Source organism: Danio aesculapii, chromosome 3 (assembly GCF_903798145.1).
Source record: "Danio aesculapii chromosome 3, fDanAes4.1, whole genome shotgun sequence".
In the NCBI taxonomy this organism is placed as follows: Eukaryota; Metazoa; Chordata; class Actinopteri; order Cypriniformes; family Danionidae; genus Danio; species Danio aesculapii.
Window position 1 is genome coordinate 23,476,116 of NC_079437.1, and position 18,865 is coordinate 23,494,980.

The following is an 18,865-nucleotide window of genomic DNA, read 5'->3' on the forward strand; positions in this document are numbered from 1 at the left end:
CAAAAATGTATTTTTGGCAACTTGGATCTTTTATTTGTTTGATCATTCATGTCTCTTCTTTTCTTGTTTCTCCTATTTGTTTCACAGGTCTCTCTGAGAACAAGTTTCCAGAGGGTTACAGGCTCTCGTTCCCCATCCGCAGCTCTTCCATGTATGCCATCATAAAGCAGGAAATCCCAATCCTCCACGCTCTGACTGTCTGCATGTGGCTCAAACCTGCAAAGAGCATCCTGGGAACTGCGGTTTCCTATGCTGTTTCTGACCAGAGCCATGAGTTTGTGCTTCAGCAGCTGGTTCATGGGCCTATTGAGCTGATCATCAATAATGAGGTAGACCATCACAGTATTTGACAGAGACGAATGAGAATGTAGTGCTGCAGCGAGACGTCAAAACCTGTCATGGATTGGTCAGGCTCTCACGACCCCCACTCACGAAGATCACCATCACCTGACTTCTAATGAGCACACAGCTGCATCACATTCACGAGCACCAGATAAAAGCACAGCACTCCAGTCGCTCATTGTCCGGGCTCGTCTCGACGAAAGCGGACAACTGAGCGACCACTCAGCGTAGTCATCCTCAGCTAAACAAACGATTTACTTACCTGTTCTCTTTGTATTCCTCCTAGTCTTCCTGGTCCTCCCGAATCGTCCTGTCTTCCAGTCCTTCCAAGTCTGTGTCATCCTCTGTCAGCTGTATCTGGTGTGTGCTGTCCATCCTCGTGTATTCCTGTTACCCAGCCACGGAGGAAAAGACCCCAACATCATTCCTGATCCTCCTGGCTATCCTTCATGTGCTCCTTGTTGTCATTTAATAAACACCCTAACGTTTCCTTACCTCTGTCTCCTGTCCGCTTCATAACAGAAGCCCGGACCTTTAACGACGACAACATGAGCACCCCCGATCACCTTCAAGAGCTGGTGGACCAGTTGAAGCGGATTCTACAGCCACCAGCTCCACTTTCCAACGCACCACCAGCACCGAGCACTTCCGCCTCCACAGTTTCTTCTTCGGCCCTTCCTTCCAGTCCCATGGCCCGACCAGCGCCCTACTCAGGCGGAGCGGGGGGAGTGCAATGGTTTTCTGTTACAATGTTCCCTCATATTCGAAATGCAACCTTCTCTATATCCCACAGATAAGTCGAAGATCGCCTACATCGTATCTCTACTCTCTGGACCTGCACTTAAATGGGCTGAGACGATCTGGAACCAAGCCGGGCCGGTCATGAATTCCATCACTACCTTCACGGAGTATTTCAAAGAGGTGTTTGGACGTTCTGATGGGGAAGTAGCCGCTGGAGAGCAGCTGTATCATCTAAAGCAAGGTACTCTATCTACACAGGAATATGCTCTCCGGTTTCGCACTCTAGCAGCTGCAAGTGGATGGAATGAGAGATCGTTGTTGACCACGTACCGGCTCGGCTTGGAACCCACGCTCCGAATCCAACTGGCCACATTAGATGATACAATGGGTCTGGAGAGATTCATCCAACATTCTCTCCGATGTTCCGATCGTCTCCGTTCCTATCAACAGGACACCATCACCCCCTCGTCTGCACTCCTCCAATCGCCTGAGTCAACAGCCCCTCCAGAACCAGAACCCATGATAATAGAGTCTGGAAGACTGACATCAGCGGAACGACAGAGGAGGCTGACCCGGGGTCTGTGTCTATACTGCGGTGTCAGTGGACACACCCGTATGGAGTGTCCCCTTCGTCCCATTCGGACTTCAGTGAGTGTATTCAGTACGAATATTGAACAATGTAAACCACTTACTACCACCGTACAAATAACTACTGCCTCTATTTCTCTCCTTGTCACAGCCCTCATCGACTCCGGGTCAGCAGGGAACTTCATCTCCCAATCCCTCTGTCGTCAACTCCACCTCCGTACTGAGGCGTCCTCGCATATATACCAGATACAACCGATAACCCAGTGCACTCGATCTTCGACCCGTATCCATCGACAATGCGAAGACATCCTTCTTCAAGTGGGGTTGTTACATCAAGAGAGGATTCAATTTCTGGTTCTGGAGGGTGCAAATATGGACATCATTCTAGGGCGCCCGTGGCTGGTGAAGCACGATCCCATCATCTCTTGGGGCACAGGAGAGATAAAGAAATGGGGATCTGGATGTACACCTGCCTGTTTTCCAAATCTCCCTCTTCAAGGTCGGAACCCCATTTCTTTGTTTGCAACATCGGTCGAGAGCCCTCCTGAGAAGCAGTCTATCCACATTCCTAAGGAGTACAGCTCCTTTCATGATGTCTTCTGCCCCAAGAGAGCTTCCCAGCTACCGCCGCATCGGCCATGGGACTGCGCGATCGACCTAGTTCCAGATGCCCAGTTGCCAAGAGGTAGGATCTACCCGCTCTCGCTTCCAGAGAATCAGGCAATGGAAGATTACATAAGGGAGGCTCTGAGTCAGGGGTACATACGTCACTCAAAATCACCAGCCGCCTCAAGCTTCTTCTTTGTGGCCAAGAAGGACGGAGGGCTGCGTCCATGCATCGACTACAGGGTCCTAAATAACGGTACAGTAAAATACCGATATCCCCTTCCTCTGGTACCAGCCGCTTTGGAACAGCTCCGAGAAGCTAAAGTCTTCACTAAATTGGACCTCCGCAGCGCGTATAATCTGATAAGAATACGTGAGGGGGACCAATGGAAGACAGCATTCGTGACCCCTACTGGCCACTATGAATATGAGGTCATGCCTTACGGTCTGGTCAACGCCCCCTCCGTATTCCAAAACTTCATTCATGAAGTCCTCCGGGAGTTTCTTCACCACTGTGTAATAGTGTACATAGATGACATCCTCATTTACTCCCGGAGTGAGGCCGAACATCGCCAACACGTTGCGGAGGTCCTACACACATTGAGAGAACATCACCTCTACCTCAAAGCGGAGAAATGCTCATTCCACCAGAAGTCGATTCATTTCTTGGGATACATCATTGACCAAACCGGTATACGTATGGATGGGAAGAAAATTGAGGCTGTTCTATCCTGGTCAGAACCCACTTCCATTAAGGAGCTCCAGAGGTTTCTTGGGTTTGCTAACTTTTATAGACGGTTTATCAAGGACTACAGCAGGATTACATCACCTCTCACTAATCTCCTCAAGGGTAAACCCAAAGGACTGGAGTGGACCAAAGAAGCAGCCGCAGCCTTCCGCCTTCTTAAGAAGGAGTTCACAAGGGCCCCACTCCTGACTCATCCTGACCCAAATCTTCCTTTCGTGGTGGAAGTGGACGCATCCACCACCGGCGTCGGGGCAGTATTATCTCAACATCATGATACACCGCCCCGACTGCATCCCTGTGCCTATTTCTCTCGGAAGTTGAGCCCGGCGGAGCAGAATTACAGCATAGGAGACAGGGAGCTTCTAGCAATCAAGCTAGCCTTGGAGGAGTGGCGTCACTGGTTGGAGGGAGCCAAACATCCGTTCCAGGTGATCACAGATCACAAAAACCTCCAATACATCAAAGAGGCCAAGAGACTATGTCCACGTCAAGCCAGATGGTCACTTTTCTTCTCACGTTTTGATTTCTCCATTTCCTATCGTCCAGGACCCAAGAATCTAAGAGCAGACGCTCTCTCTCGTTTACACGAGCATCACGATCATGAAGCACTCCCAACGAAGATTCTTCCCGAACACATCTCCATTTGTCCGATCACCTGGAACGCTCCTCCAGTCGTTGCCACTCCGGAAGCCCCTGCTCCGCCGGGATGCCCTCCTCATCGGCAGTTCATACCACCTGAACACCGGGTAGATCTGATCCACTCCTTACATACCTCGCTAGGCACTGGACATCCAGGGATCAACAATACTCTCTCGCTAGTATCCCAACGATTCTGGTGGCCAAACATGGCAAGGGATGTGAGGCAATATGTTCAGGGCTGTAAGGACTGTGCCCAATCCAAGAGCCCACGTCATCTACCCGCTGGAAAGCTCCATCCCTTGCCGATTCCGAACCGTCCCTGGTCACACCTAGGAGTGGACTTTATCACTGACCTCCCTTCGTCAGAAGGTAATACCTGTATTCTAGTCATAGTAGATAGATTCTCAAAGTTTGTCAAACTAATCCCTCTGAAAGGTCTTCCCACAGCCTTTGAAACTGCCGACAATATCTTTAATCAAGTCTTCAGGTCATTTGGTATTCCAGAAGATATTGTGTCGGACAGAGGTCCACAGTTCATCTCACGTCTATGGAAAGCCTTCTTCAAGCTCCTAGGTGTGGCCGTCAGCCTCTCTTCTGGATATCATCCCCAAACCAACGGGCAGACAGAGAGGAAGATTCAGGAGGTGGGACGGTTCCTGAGGACCTTCTGCAGTGGTCACCAGAACTCCTGGAGCCAGTATTTGGGCTGGGCAGAATATGCCCAAAATTCACTGCGGCAACCCTCCACCGGACTCACGCCATTCCAGTGCGTCCTGGGCTTCCAACCACCGCTCTTTCCCTGGGATGGCGAACCATCTGATGTCCCCGCAGTGGATCACTGGTTCCGGGAGAGCGAGAGAGTCTGGGACGAGGCTCATCAACATCTGCAGAGGGCAGTCCGTCGAAGCAAGGTAACCGCCGATAGGAGAAGGTCTGAAGAACCCAGATACACACCCGGACAAAAGGTGTGGCTATCCACCCGGGACATACGCATGCGACTGCCCTCTCGCAAGTTAAGTCCCCGATTTGTTGGTCCCTTCACCATCGTGGAACAGGTTAACCCCGTCACCTACAAACTACAATTACCCTCTCACTACCGTATTCACCCTACATTCCACGTATCACTCCTGAAACCCTATCACGATCCTGTTCTTCCCTCCACAGAGCCTGACCACGAAGAGGAACCCCCTCCTCCACTGCTCCTAGAAGAAGGAGCCGTCTACGCAGTGAAGGAGATCTTGCGTTCCCGACGTCGTGGTGGCCAGTTGGAGTACCTGGTGGACTGGGAAGGGTACGGCCCCGAAGAAAGGACATGGGTTCCCAGAGCTGATATTCTCGATCCTAGTCTCATGGTGGAGTTTCATGAGAGCCACCCTGAGTTCCCAGCGCCTAGAGGCAGAGGGAGACCACCACGGCGTCGGAGGTGTCGGCCCTCAGGAGCGGGCCCTGGGGAGGGGGGTACTGTCATGGATTGGTCAGGCTCTCACGACCCCCACTCACGAAGATCACCATCACCTGACTTCTAATGAGCACACAGCTGCATCACATTCACGAGCACCAGATAAAAGCACAGCACTCCAGTCGCTCATTGTCCGGGCTCGTCTCGACGAAAGCGGACAACTGAGCGACCACTCAGCGTAGTCATCCTCAGCTAAACAAACGATTTACTTACCTGTTCTCTTTGTATTCCTCCTAGTCTTCCTGGTCCTCCCGAATCGTCCTGTCTTCCAGTCCTTCCAAGTCTGTGTCATCCTCTGTCAGCTGTATCTGGTGTGTGCTGTCCATCCTCGTGTATTCCTGTTACCCAGCCACGGAGGAAAAGACCCCAACATCATTCCTGATCCTCCTGGCTATCCTTCATGTGCTCCTTGTTGTCATTTAATAAACACCCTAACGTTTCCTTACCTCTGTCTCCTGTCCGCTTCATAACAAAACCTAGAAGATTAATTCACAACTGGTCCCCTTGAGATTTCCCTGTGGGTTTTTCTTTTTAATGGGGTCTTTATATTTATGACTGTGGGAAATGTTGTAAACATTACTTAATGACGCAACATAAACTGCACACAGTCACACTACAATTGGTGTGATCTTATCTAGTTGCTTATTAGTGGTTTGGGTTGTTTTAAAGGAAACATAATAGCTTCTAAATTGGTATTTTTTTATTTGCAAACATTTTTCTCTTTTATTAATTTAATTTTTAATATTGGTGGAGGGCGGCAAGGTGGCTCAGTGGTTAGCACTGCCGCCGGACAGCAAGAAGGTCACTGGTTCAAGTCCAAGCTGAGCCAGTTGCCATTTCTGTGTGGAGTTTGCATGTTCTTCCTGTGTTTGTGTGGGTTTTCTTTGGGTGGTCTGGTTTCCCCCACAGTCCAAATACATGTGTTTTAGGGGAATTAGATGAACTAAATTGGCTGTAGTGTGTGAGTGCATGTGTGAATGTAATAAATAAGGGACTAAGCTGAAGGAAAATGAATGAGAGATTGAATATTGGTGGAGCAAAATATTAAAGCATTGTCATGTTATGTTTATCATAGACCATATTGGATATAAATACCCATGGGAACTAGTTTTCTAGGTTTGATGTCATGACTATGGCCCAATCCCAATTCTATTTTTGTACCCCTACCCCTTCCCCTTCTCCTTGGTCCTTAAAACAGAGTGTGAAGGGGAAGGGCTTCAAAATTTAACCCTAAGAAATGGGACAGCACTACAACACCTGCACACATCATCGTATGTCATCGCGATCTCTTTCTTTATATGAGATCGACGATCCCGACTGCTGTAGTTATTCCAGTTGCATTATTTTTTTAGGATTTATCTTCAGGAAATCACCAAGGGAGTGATATCATGTTATCATAATGATATATTGTGGCAATAAGATCGTAACTGTACTGTGTATTTACACCGTGGACATATTCATCTATGTAAACACACAAAAACAACATTACCATTAAAGCAGACACTGTTAAAAGCTCATTCCCAGCCACTATACTATTCTGACAGGGTATTCGAGTGTCATCGAGTGTCAGAAATTGTGGGACTTCTATACAGGAGTTATTATTATAGATTATAGATATCAAAATTTAGTGTTTTTTTATTTTAGCATTTTTTTAAAGCATGACGGTAAAACATGAACACCGTTATGATTGTATTAAAACGTATGCTTGTAACTCGTAATAATGTAAAAAAATACTAATTTGTGCACCTCCTTCTGTGTGCAGCCATGCTGCAGTTGTAAATGGTGTATTTTGGAAAATTTTCTTACCCCTTGGTTTTGAGGGTGGTCCTGAAAAATCTTCGTTTCAAAGGCTATCTAGCCCTTCCCCTTAGCCCTACGCCTTTAAGCTAAAGAGAATTGGGGAAGGGCTAAGGGATAGAATTGGGATTGGGCCGTATATAATTGGATTAGAAATGTAATTTGCAAATAATCTGAAACCAATTAAATTATTAGATATAAGGTAGTAACATGAATTGGTCTTATACATTTCAATTGTAATAAACCAAATCAATATGGTAATTACATTATCTTTAATTTTAGCATTATGAAATACAATTCTTGAAGACAATAAAATTGTCAATTGAGACATTAATGGGGTAAATGGCTCTGGTTGGAATCTGATATGAATGAAATACTACTGGCTATTCTATAAAACAATGAGAGAACTAAATATAATCTGCCTCTTTATCCTGCTTCATTTGAAATTATGCCAAGACACTTAATAATGCTTTGTGTGCTTCGAGCAACTTCAGGGGACATTTTTATTCTCCATCAGCTGGGGGAAAACATTTTTTGAAAGTGATTTCAACAATGTCATTTATCAGTGTTCTTATTTTTTATAGCTGTGGACCTCTCCATTCTCATAGAATATTAAAATGTTATAGCATATATATAGTCTTTGATGGGAACAACCATTAAAAGGGGGAATAACATTTTAAGACACATTCTATTAGAATTTTAAAGGCTCTTATTTGGATAAAGATGAAGAGATGTTGAGTTCAGGATGTCTTCGCTGCAGTCTGTAACACAATAACTTACTGTATGCATCCAATACGTGGTGGACATTGTAACGACCCATATTGTAATGCCTATGCTACTTTGATGGATGGGTTTATGGTTGGGGTAGGTGTAGATGTTAATAACTGTGATTGGGTTCAGATTTGGGGTAGGAGTAAACTAGAGGTGTCCAAACTCAGTCCTGGAGGGTTGGTGTCCTGCAGCTTTTAGCTCCAATTTGCCTCAACACACCTACATGGATGTTTCTAAAAAGCCTAGTAAGAGCTTGATAAGCTAGCCCAGGTGTGTCTGATTAGGGTTGTATCTGAACTTTGCAGGACACCGGCTCTCCAGGACCAAGTTTGGACATTCCTGGTGTAGACGTTAATATCGCACAATATAATGGGTAATGTAATAAGTAATATGAATATATCTCATTTCTATCAACAACTACCTGCACAGGCTTGTCCACCAAGTTTGGACCTGGTCCAGTTCGTCATTGTGCTGCAGGCTGCAGTGAGGACACTTTCGCTTAGTTTAGCCACTAACTTCTAATAATAATTATAATAATAATAATTCATTTTATTTAAAGGTGCCTTTCTGGCAACTCAAGGACACCATACAATAAAACAAGAGCAATAAAACAAGGGAAATAATAAAAAATATACAATAGAGCAGATACACTTAATTAAGTATTAAAAGGCATCTTAAATAGGTGGGTTTTGAGTCTTGATTTGAATAATGTGAGGGAGTCAATGTTTCTGATAGCAGGTGGTAGTAAGTTCCAAAGCCGGGGAGCAGAGCGGCTGAATGTTCTATTGCTCATAGACGATAGACGAGCATAGGGAACAGACAAGTGGAGGGAGGAAGAAGATTGCAGGGTGCGAGAAGGAACAGAAATGTAGATGAGGGCAGACAAATATGGAGGGGCGAGATTGTGGATGGTTTTATATGTTAACATCAAAATTTTAAAATCAATTCGAAAATGAACTGGTAACCAATGAAGCTGCTGCAGGACAGGGCTGATGTGATGAGAAGGAGTTCTGGTGATGATACAGGCAGCTGAGTTCTGGACCAACTAAAGCTTACGGAGGGATTTATGAGTGAGACCAAAGAGAAGGGAGTTGCAGTAATCTAAACGAGATGTGACAAGGCTATGAACGAGAACAGCAGTGGGATGAGGGGTAAGAGACGGGCGGAGACTGTTAATGTTTCGTGGGTGGAAGTAAGCAGACCGGGTGATGTTATTGATGTGAGAATCGAAAGATAGGGTGCTATCAAGGATGACACCCGGACTCTTAACCTGTTTAGAGGGATAAATGGAACAGTCATCGATGGAAAGAGAAAAGCTGTCAGTTTTGGAGAGTGTTGATTTGGTACCAACAAGCAAAACCTCAGTTTTTGAACTATTTAATTTGAGGAAGTTAAGAGAGAGCCAAGATTTGATTTCTGCTAAGCAGACTGTAAGAGATATAGGTGGAAAATAAGAAGAGGGTTTGCCAGAGAGATAGAGCTGGGTGTCATCCGCATAGCAATGAAACTGTATGTTATATTTACATAGAATATTACCAAGTGTAAGGAGATGAATGTTAAAAAGCAGGGGAACCAGCACTGAGGCCTAGGGTACACCCAAAGAAACTGAAAAATGCTGAGAAGTGAATGATTTGAGTTGAATGACCAGAGTGCGGCCAAGCTGAGTCAAGTGGGATATTAGTGATGCCAAGAGAGGATAGTCTATTGATGAGGGTACTGTGACAAATAGTGTCAAAGCCGCACTCAAAGGACTTCTCTTACTAAAGCAATCGAAAAAACTCTTAAAGCATTTTTTTGCTCACTCTCAGCAGTGTGTTTTTTAGAGCACTAATAGTAGACAGTAAAATAATCTCTCAGGCTTTCATTACAAATTGCAGAATGCTCATAGTTTTCAAAGCACATGGACACCAGTATCTTGTCTTTGGATCGTAATTAAGATTTTTCTGTTCCTCCATCATGTAGGTGGCGCTATTGCCTCTGAACTTAACAGTGGGCAGATGGCAGCATATGTGTGTGAGCTGGAACCGAAGAGCTGGAGCATGGCACGCCTACTTAGGGGGGAAACTGAAGCTAGAAGGAAGTGACCTGGCAACCCGTCACAGCATCCGACGGGGAGGAACTCTCATTCTTGGCCAAGAACAGGTACGTCAGATTTTGGCCATTGTAAGCATTTGCCAGATGGCGATAGGTCAAGATGGGCAGCTTTTGGCATTTTCACACAGCATGTAGAAATCACCACCATCTGAAAAACACCCTTTGTTTATCTCTTCCTTTACATTTTCCTGCCCTTTTCATCCCTTTCTCATTAACCTCAGGCATACTGATCCTAGACCTAAATGAGCTTAAAGTCATCCTCTTTTCTATGTTGTGTTATGCAGTCTGAGTTTATGCATTTAAGCTGTGTGGATTGACTATGATAAACAAAATGATAAGGGAAACCGTGTTTCCTGAAAACATGTTTCCATGTTTTGATTTCACAAGTGAATGCACAAAGGGGCAGTTCTAGTATCTGGATTATCTAATACGTACATTTGTGGATGTGTGTAGCAACATTTCCTAGTATAATACTTCAATATAAAATACCTTAAAGGGCATGTTGAAAATCCATTTCACAATTTATGAAGCAAATCTTTTAACAACACTGGATATTCAAATTGAAAAGGTCACAGTATCCTTTGTCTCCAAGTAAGGATCAGCTAAATGTCAAATGTTCTTTTACTAGTTAAAAAAAGAAGTTAACATATTTTGTTCCATTTCTTATGCATTGTCTAGACGTCAGACTTTTATTTGATAGTCCAAAATCAAAGATTTTAGTAGGGGGTTGAATTACAATATATCTATCTCAATTAAAATAATTGAAGAGTTCAGATGCAAAAACCTCTAAGTGCCGTCTGAAATTTCCATTGAAAATGAACGTTTTTCTCAGCCTCCTTTGTTTATGTTGAGATACTTTCAAGACCAGGAAAAGGACTTATTCTTTGCCATAAAAGTGATATCACTGAACATACACACAGGAGACTGATAAAAAATACTCATTTTAGAGGAAAATTTCTGATGGCATTTAGAGGTTTTTGCATCTAAACTCATCAATTATGTAATGTTAGGCTTAAATACAGCTAGGTTAAAGTAAAAATGTACTTTTACTTTGAAAAGAACCTAAAAATGAAAATTCTAATTATTTTTACCCATACCTCACTTGTTCAAAACCTATTTGAATTTCTTTCTTCTGTTAAACAGAAAAGAAGATATTTTGGGAAATGCTGGATGCTGGGACCCATTGGCTTCCATGGGATTTTTTATTTTTTTTTGTACTATGGAAGCCGATGAGCTCTTTTTTGAAGATTTAGTTGCAAAGTCTAAAGGGTTTGTCCGAATGCACTTTTGCTATTTTAAGGTTGGAAAAATAAGCTTTTTGGTCTACATGGTCTAACAGGGTTGTACTTACTCTGTTAATGAGTTATAGGTGAGTTTTGAGTATAATGTGCATTAAACCAATCAGAGTCTCTTCTCCCATTCCCTTTAAGAGTCAGTTGCATTGAGCCATGGTGCATTTGCTATTTATATGGTGGACTTTGTAAGTGGAAAAATCAACGCTTCACTAGCAAGAAAACTGTTAAACAGACCATCTGCAGCATGAGGATAATCTATTCGGCCTCTTTACTTTACTTTTAATCTTTACTTTACTCCTTTATTTTCGTGGATAAGGAAACAGTGCTGTACGCACTCCACTGAAGACATCCATTAGCCTGCATATTTTTTTGTTTGTTAAGCAGAAAGATTTGTTTCAAAACTATTTCTAAATTCAGTTCTTATTTCCAGCAAACGAGTAAAGTGAGTCTGAACTGAGTTTTATCCAAACACACTACCTATGTCCCATATGGTGATGCATAATGTACGTCTCCAAAACCTGACAGGTGGACAAATCTAAACTTGTTTTTATTAAAACAAATATAAATATGCATATAATAAATAATACTGTTGATAATAATATCATTATACAAATATTCATGAATTAACTGAAAAAATAATAATTTTTGTAACATTTTAACCCTTTAATTTTTTCATATGTAAAGATATTTGTCTATTGCTGTACATCTTGTGTGTTTTAAGCAATGTTTAAGCGTTTTGGACCTAATACGTGCTCTGCGTTGGACTTTGGACCAGGTTTTAGTCGGTCAATGGCGAAGCCTATTTCAGTTCTTCAAAATAGCAACACGCGTCATGGTGGTGCAGTGGGTAGCATGATCGTCTCACAGCAAATAGGTCGCTGGTTTGAGCCTCAGCTGGGTCAGTTGGCATTTCTGTGTGGAGTTTGCATGTTCTTCCCGTGTTTGCATGGGTTTCCTCTGGGTGCTCTGGTTTCCCCCACAAGTCCAAAGACATGTGCTATAGGTGAATTGGGCAAGCTAAATTGGCCATAGTGTATGTGTGTGTGAATGAGAGTGTATGGATGTTTCCCAGTGATGGGTTGCAGCTGGAAGGGCATCCCCTACGTAAAACATATGCTGGATAAGTTGGCGGTTCATTTCACCAAAAGTTCCACAAAGTGGTGCAAATAGATTTGCTAGTTTAACAACATGGTGCAAAATGCAAAAATTAGGGTTGCGCTGGTCTGAAAATAGCATCAATCTTGTCTTGCGCCTTACTGCGCCAGGTGTATGATAGGGCCCAATGAGTTCCATCAACCAGCATTCTTCCAAATATCTTCTTTTGTATTCAGCAAAAGAAACTAACTTTAAAAAGTTAAAAACAACATGAGGGAGAGTAAATGATGAAATGGGGTTCTTTTGGGGGTGAACTGTCCCTTTAACAGTTAAACAATTAGTATATTTTATATAAATTCTGTCCAAGCAGTATGTTTTTTTTTTCTCCTGCAGAGCTCAATGGGTGGTCTTCGTTTTGACTCGTCGCGAGCTTTAGTGGGAGAGCTGTCACAGTTCAACATGTGGGATCGGCCGATTTCCCACACAGAGCTCTCTGCTCTCGCCCTCTGCAGCACGGGCATGCTGGGTAATGTAGTCCCGTGGACCAGCCGTGAGGTGGAGGTATTCGGAGGTGTCACCAAGCAGCCGGCTGAGCATTGCGAGCACAACACCAGTGCCAGACAGTGAAGGACTCCTAAAGGGGGGCATGTTAAAGGTCAGAGGGTCAATGACCAGGGTTTAGAGCTGGCAAAGATCTTTCAGAGAGCGAAAAACAGGCCACCATCTGACATGTATGTTGATTTCTTTAAGACAACATTTTTTAAATAGTGGAGTTTGCTGGACAAGACTTGCTATCATTATTTCATAATTCAGCACATAGCTCGTGCCACACCATTTGTGCTACAAACAAGAATGATACCTCAAGTTTTGTGGCTTGTTGAGGAAAAGCGTGCTGTTATTGTTATTGGCACAAGATCAAATGGTTGTGAATATACTAGACTTAAGATGCAGGTGCATTAGATGGCTAATATTCACAGGCAATATACAGACATGTCAATTTCGGATAAGCGTACGAGATTTACTGACAGATTTAGCAATGGGTTCGGTTTAGTCAAGCTTGTACACAGTGAAAGCTGTGCGTTTTGAATGTCCCAGGTACACTTTTGGCAATTGTGGATGACTTTTGTCAGCAAAATTTTATTAATTTGACCTTACATTTACATATACACCTAACCACTTCATGCATTTTCTCTGACTGAATAGCTATCCGATCTTGAAAATATCAGGTGTAAACACTCTCTGAAACCCATTTGAGCACCCTTTTCAACTGACCATTGAAAATGCATGCTAAAACCGAGGACCATTACTGTTGATTATTGTGCTGTTTCACATAATGATCACACAGTAAGCAGAGTATGTACAGTAGGTCTTGTCGTTGTTCAGATATATTCAACCACATGAGCATTTAAACAACAATAGCAATCCAATCAAATGGTCAAAATGGCTTCTACGCAAGTCCATCATGTTGTCCCAGCACAAAGTTAAAGGTGCAGTAGGTGATTGTCTTTAGGAACATTAGTAACATTGTAATGGTTAAAGTAAAGGATCTAAATGTATTTATATGTATTTTTATATTCTGGGTAAGGCATAGGACTAAAAATCTTCATCTAATTAAATATTGTCAGGCCGACAATTCCCATAATTCTGATAAATAGCCCAAACTGTCCGTCAACAAATGTAGATTTGAACAACTGCGCACCTCTGTTCACGCAGAGCCACGAGTGACAGCGCCAAAAACAAACGCTGAATCAAAACTTTTTAAAATCCTGAATAGTTATTGGAGTTACTTTTGCATGCTGGAGGAAGGACGACACCATGGTTGAAGTATTTCTTTTAGACAGGTAATGTTATGTTTTAAAACTATTTTAGTCACACTAAGCTTATATAGATGTTGTTGTTTTATGAAAGGGTTATATGCACAGAAGTGTTATTCAGCCACTGAAATCTTCCAGCGAAAGTGATGTGACTATTTTCAGTTTCATAAGGGACCTTTTACAGCATTGATAATGTAGATTTTTATTTAGTTTAACAACAAAACATCAGTAAATAGCGCTATTCTGCCTTTTACTGAGGTGAAGTTGGTTTTATATTCACATTGGTTCATTTTTGGATAATAACAACCTGTGACGTGCTCGCTATATTGTTGACCATGCTACTCTGAATATTCGCTCTGAAATAGCATGTAAGTGTGGCTTAGTAATAAGTGTAATTCCTGCATGCCGTCGGCCAACCACTAAGCATACAGTAGTCGCTTTAGGACAAAGCGCGGGAGAGAGTGAGATAGTGATGAAAAGTTTTGCTCGCTAACTACATAACTGAAAACGTGCCAGATATAATACAGTTTTTCGTTCAGAATTGTAGTATTATAAAGCACTTCAAAGTTTTCTAACTGGTGAATGACATGATCTAGTGGGTCTCTGTTATCTTTAATGTGCGTGTTCGCAATTTCAGGAGGCGTGGCTTTGGACGACGGGGAGGGATTGTATTTCAAAGATATTATGCTAACCGGTTAGCATTTAGGCAGATCACTTACTGCATCTTTAACTAAATTGTTTTTACAAAGTTAAGTAGATTGAACATAAAACAATTAAGTTGTGCCAAAAAAAACCCAAGAGTTGTGTTGATTCAGGTCGTTTTTATAAGTAGTTTGAGCAAGCAGCAAAAACAAATTTTCAGAGTGGATCCCCAACAAATGCCTAAGATTGCCCGAATGTAAAACAAACTCTAAGAAAGCAACCACACTCAATGGACCAGGCTTTATTACACCATACATCTTGATTCTTGTTCAAAATGTATATTTAAAGGATTTTTTTGTAGACACATTTATGTGGACATGTGTAAATGGGGTAGTTTAAACAAATCAGATAGCTAACTAATCAGTGAAAGTGCATGAAGAGACATTAGGACCACAAAAAAGCCATACAGTATCTAGGGACCAGAATCTAATATCATGATCTGTTTGTCATCTAGCAATATACAAAAGACTATTCCGACCAAACTTGCCAACACTCCAGTTTAACCCAGGAGTCTTCTGCATTTCAGACCCATCTACCACCACCCTCCCGTTTTGTTATTTCTCCCGGAAAACTCCCGTAATTCCCCTTTTTGGTACAGCCCAGATCGCTGACTTTTGTATAGATGAATTACCGGTTTGTAAACATTCAGAATGCGCACGCAGCGAGGTTGCAGAAAAAAACGGGAGCGCTAGCATTTACAGCAAGGGAATGACATCCGATGCGGTACAGAGTTTGTTGTTGTCTTAGAAATAAGATATATTGATTACATATTATATATTATTTACATAATGCTTTCAGCGTATTATAACAGCTTGTCACCCAGTGATAAGCACAGTTATTCGCCAAAATTAACAATAAAGTAAGCAGCATTCGTCTGCGATAGCACCCTCACAATGGATATTGGATAAGACAAAATGGCCAAGCATCCAGCCTGAAATATAATACAACTATCTTATTGAAACTCCAAGTGATTGTACAAGTGAAAAGGTAAAGGCCTACAAGTCTTTGGATGGCTACAGTTTTGTTCTGTGTGGTCATGTGCAAGAAATAATGTTCCATGATTACCAAATTCAACACTTTGTAGTGCTAAAAATTGAGGTTCTGCCTAGCCAAAGACAAGGAAAGAAGACGGAACTGTACAAGGTCTGGGTAATCATCAGCAAGCAAAACAACTGCATTCTGACAGCGAACTGCACCTGTATACTGCAGCGAACTGCGCGTGCAGGGTATGTAAACTTGGATTTTTACATTTCATTCTAAGCATTCAGTGTCCACAGTTTAATTAACCATATTTAACTGTTTTTACTGAAATCATTGCTGCAATCAGAAACGAGTAATGTGTATGATTCAGCATAGCGTGAACTTACCTGATATAACATGAGAACTGCAGAGTCCAGCATTTTTAATTAGGTCCAGGTCTGTTAGCCAAAGATGTCTGCGGTTGGCGTTAAAAGCAGTGTGGTGTACGGTAAAATTTTTCTATTGTTGGAGTTTCGATTTTGCCATCCTACCGCACATAGCGACATGTTTGCTATTGCTACCGGTCTTTTTTTGCAAGCGGTATGCATGGTTGAACCCATGTGACGTCATGTGTGACGTAGGTTGGTAATTCCCCTATTGCATTGCATAGTACAGTTACTTGGCTGTGTTATTCAGACACCTCACCCCCGACACCTAGACATCCCCATCACTCCCGTAACCCCCCACAACTTTAGGATTACCAGTGCAAGTTTTGTGTCTAACAACAGCACATTTAAATGCGTAATATTATTTACTAATTACACCTTGTCAGACATCAAATGCTGTACACTGATGTTTGCCACTCTGATGTAGGATATCCAGGTTGAGTGTTTGATGAAAGGATTTATTTTTGTCCTCGCAGTTCAAAGCCAATATTTGCATACCTATTCAGACGTGTTGTTATTTATACATACAGTGGATTTGATTCAAATTAGTTTTGAAAACACGCACACTCTCAATCATCTGGAAATTTTGTTTGCTCTTACTGTGCCATTTTTTAAATACTAGGGCTTTTTTATATCTTTGATCTCTTCAAGTTTTTTCTTTAGCTGTTTTTGAATCACTGTTTCTATGGTGATCCTTCCAACAGACTGAATGCTATTGGTCAGATCAGCCCTGCTAGAAATCTTCTCCATTTAAAACCCTTTAACATCATCAGGATAGCAATGAATTCGAATGGACGGAAAAGAGAGCAGCTGGAGGCATTTTGACAGATGAATATTTCAGCAATATATATGAAACGCTACATTAACCTTTAAAGCCATGGTTTTGAAACCCTTTACAATGTGGCATCTGCAATGAACTGTTTTCAGCGTTCCTGTTAAACATAATCTGCAAATATCTATACAGACAAACCAATATCTTCTCATGCTGAGAAATTAGCATATATAGCCTATATAGATTTATACCAATCTAAAAAAACACATTATATTTGTAAAATAAGCAACAAACATTCCATATGATGAATGTATAATATTTACACCATTATTATATGTAACTTCCACGATGTTGTCTGTTGCTCTTCATAACAGTGACTGAATAATCTTGGTGATAAAAAGCTCATGTAAATTACAGCACACATATGATATGCTTTAATGTGGAATATGTTCAGTGTTTATATGTAACATGCAGCAGGCTGGAAAATGCCTGCTTTGTGGCCTTGTCAAACACAAGAATGCTGTTTCAATTGCGCAATCACTTATATACAGTACAGATGGACTTAACCGAGATGATGGTAACATGTACAGTATGCGTGTATGTTTTATAGGCATGTATTTTGAGATTTCATAGCCATATGAATGAACAGCAAAAACTGGTTGGGAAATGTGTATCTGAAAATGTTTTAACTCTAAATATATTTCTTTCTGCTGCATAGCGTACTTGCTGTTGTTAGTGCAATGCCTGTTTGTTTGCATTTCAGTGGTCAATTTGTGACGTTTCGTTATTTTAATATACATGAACATGCTTTAAACTGCATTCAAAAAAGAGTGGTTTACAAATGATTGTAGATACATGTATTTTTTTTTATATATATAATTGTTTTTAAATTAAGATATATATCTTGAAAGTCGGATGTTAAGCTCTCTCTTATTGCTTGAAGATTTTTCTACACTATTTGAGGATTTACACATTTGCTCATTTCTTCTATCTTGTAATGTTCTTTTCTTGCATTCTGTCTGTGTCTTTGTTTGTGCTGAAATCAAATGTGTCCTAATCTAAGATGTCCACAAGAATTAAAATATCTAGCACAACGAACGCCGGAGTTCTTCTTCATTTCTCTATGAAGATTTTGTGTTTTACTGATGGAGGAAATGCACTAATATTTATAATATATGGGAGCATAAAATGTTTCCTATGGGACTGTACACTATATTTCTGTTTATTATTTGTCTTTTTGTCTATTTGCCTCATTCTTCCATGTAAACATTGCCTAAGCACAATGGCTCCTCTACTTGTACAGTTGAAGATAAGATTATTAACCCTCCTGTGAAATTAAAATCCCAAATGGAACCTTTTTTATACACTCAAAAAAATGTTTGTTGTTCGTTCAAATCGCTTATATAAAATGCGCTGAAATGACACAATTCTTCAGTTTTTTTGGGGACAACTTAATTTTTTATGTTCAATCCACTTAAATTTGTAAAAACAATAAGTTAGCTTAATTACTTCATGTTGCCCTAAAACAAAACGATTGTGTGGAACCCAGCATTTTTACAGTGTAGTGTTTCCTATACAACACAATCAATTTGTGTCGGGGCAACATGAAGAAATTAAGTTAATGTATTGGTTTTTAGATATTTTAGTGGATTGAACATAAAACGATTAGGTTGTCCTCAATTTAAATAAGTAGTTTGAACAAACGGCAAATGTCTTTTTTTTTGGATTGCAATGTAAAAAATTATTGGTTCCACACAATTCCTTCATGTTGTCACAGTCACACAAGGAAGACAAAGATGGATAAATCTTTAAGGGTAATATATTCATGCAATGCAACAACAGCTGAGAGATGAAGCAGATAAGTGGTGTAGCAAAAGGAGAGCGAACTCACACACAGTTCAAATGGTAAGTTTCCAATCTTCTGTAATACATCAATATAACTTTAGTCACTTCCCTTAAGCAGGTGTGTTTCCATCCTCAGGAGAAATAGGGGGAG

The 18,865-nt window shown here is 41.5% G+C and overlaps 1 protein-coding gene across 1 annotated transcript in view; it reads left to right on the forward strand.

The window, feature by feature from the left end:
• Window positions 1–17,952, forward strand: part of cbx6b (chromobox homolog 6b) — a 48,108-nt gene extending 30,156 nt beyond the window's left edge. The window contains exons 8-10 of the mRNA XM_056452611.1: window positions 88–329; window positions 9,654–9,833; window positions 12,569–17,952. Coding sequence (XP_056308586.1) covers window positions 88–329; window positions 9,654–9,833; window positions 12,569–12,802 — 656 coding nt within the window. The 3' untranslated portion in view covers window positions 12,803–17,952. The remainder of the gene's footprint in view (window positions 1–87; window positions 330–9,653; window positions 9,834–12,568) is intronic.
• Window positions 17,953–18,865: the final 913 nt, after the last annotated feature.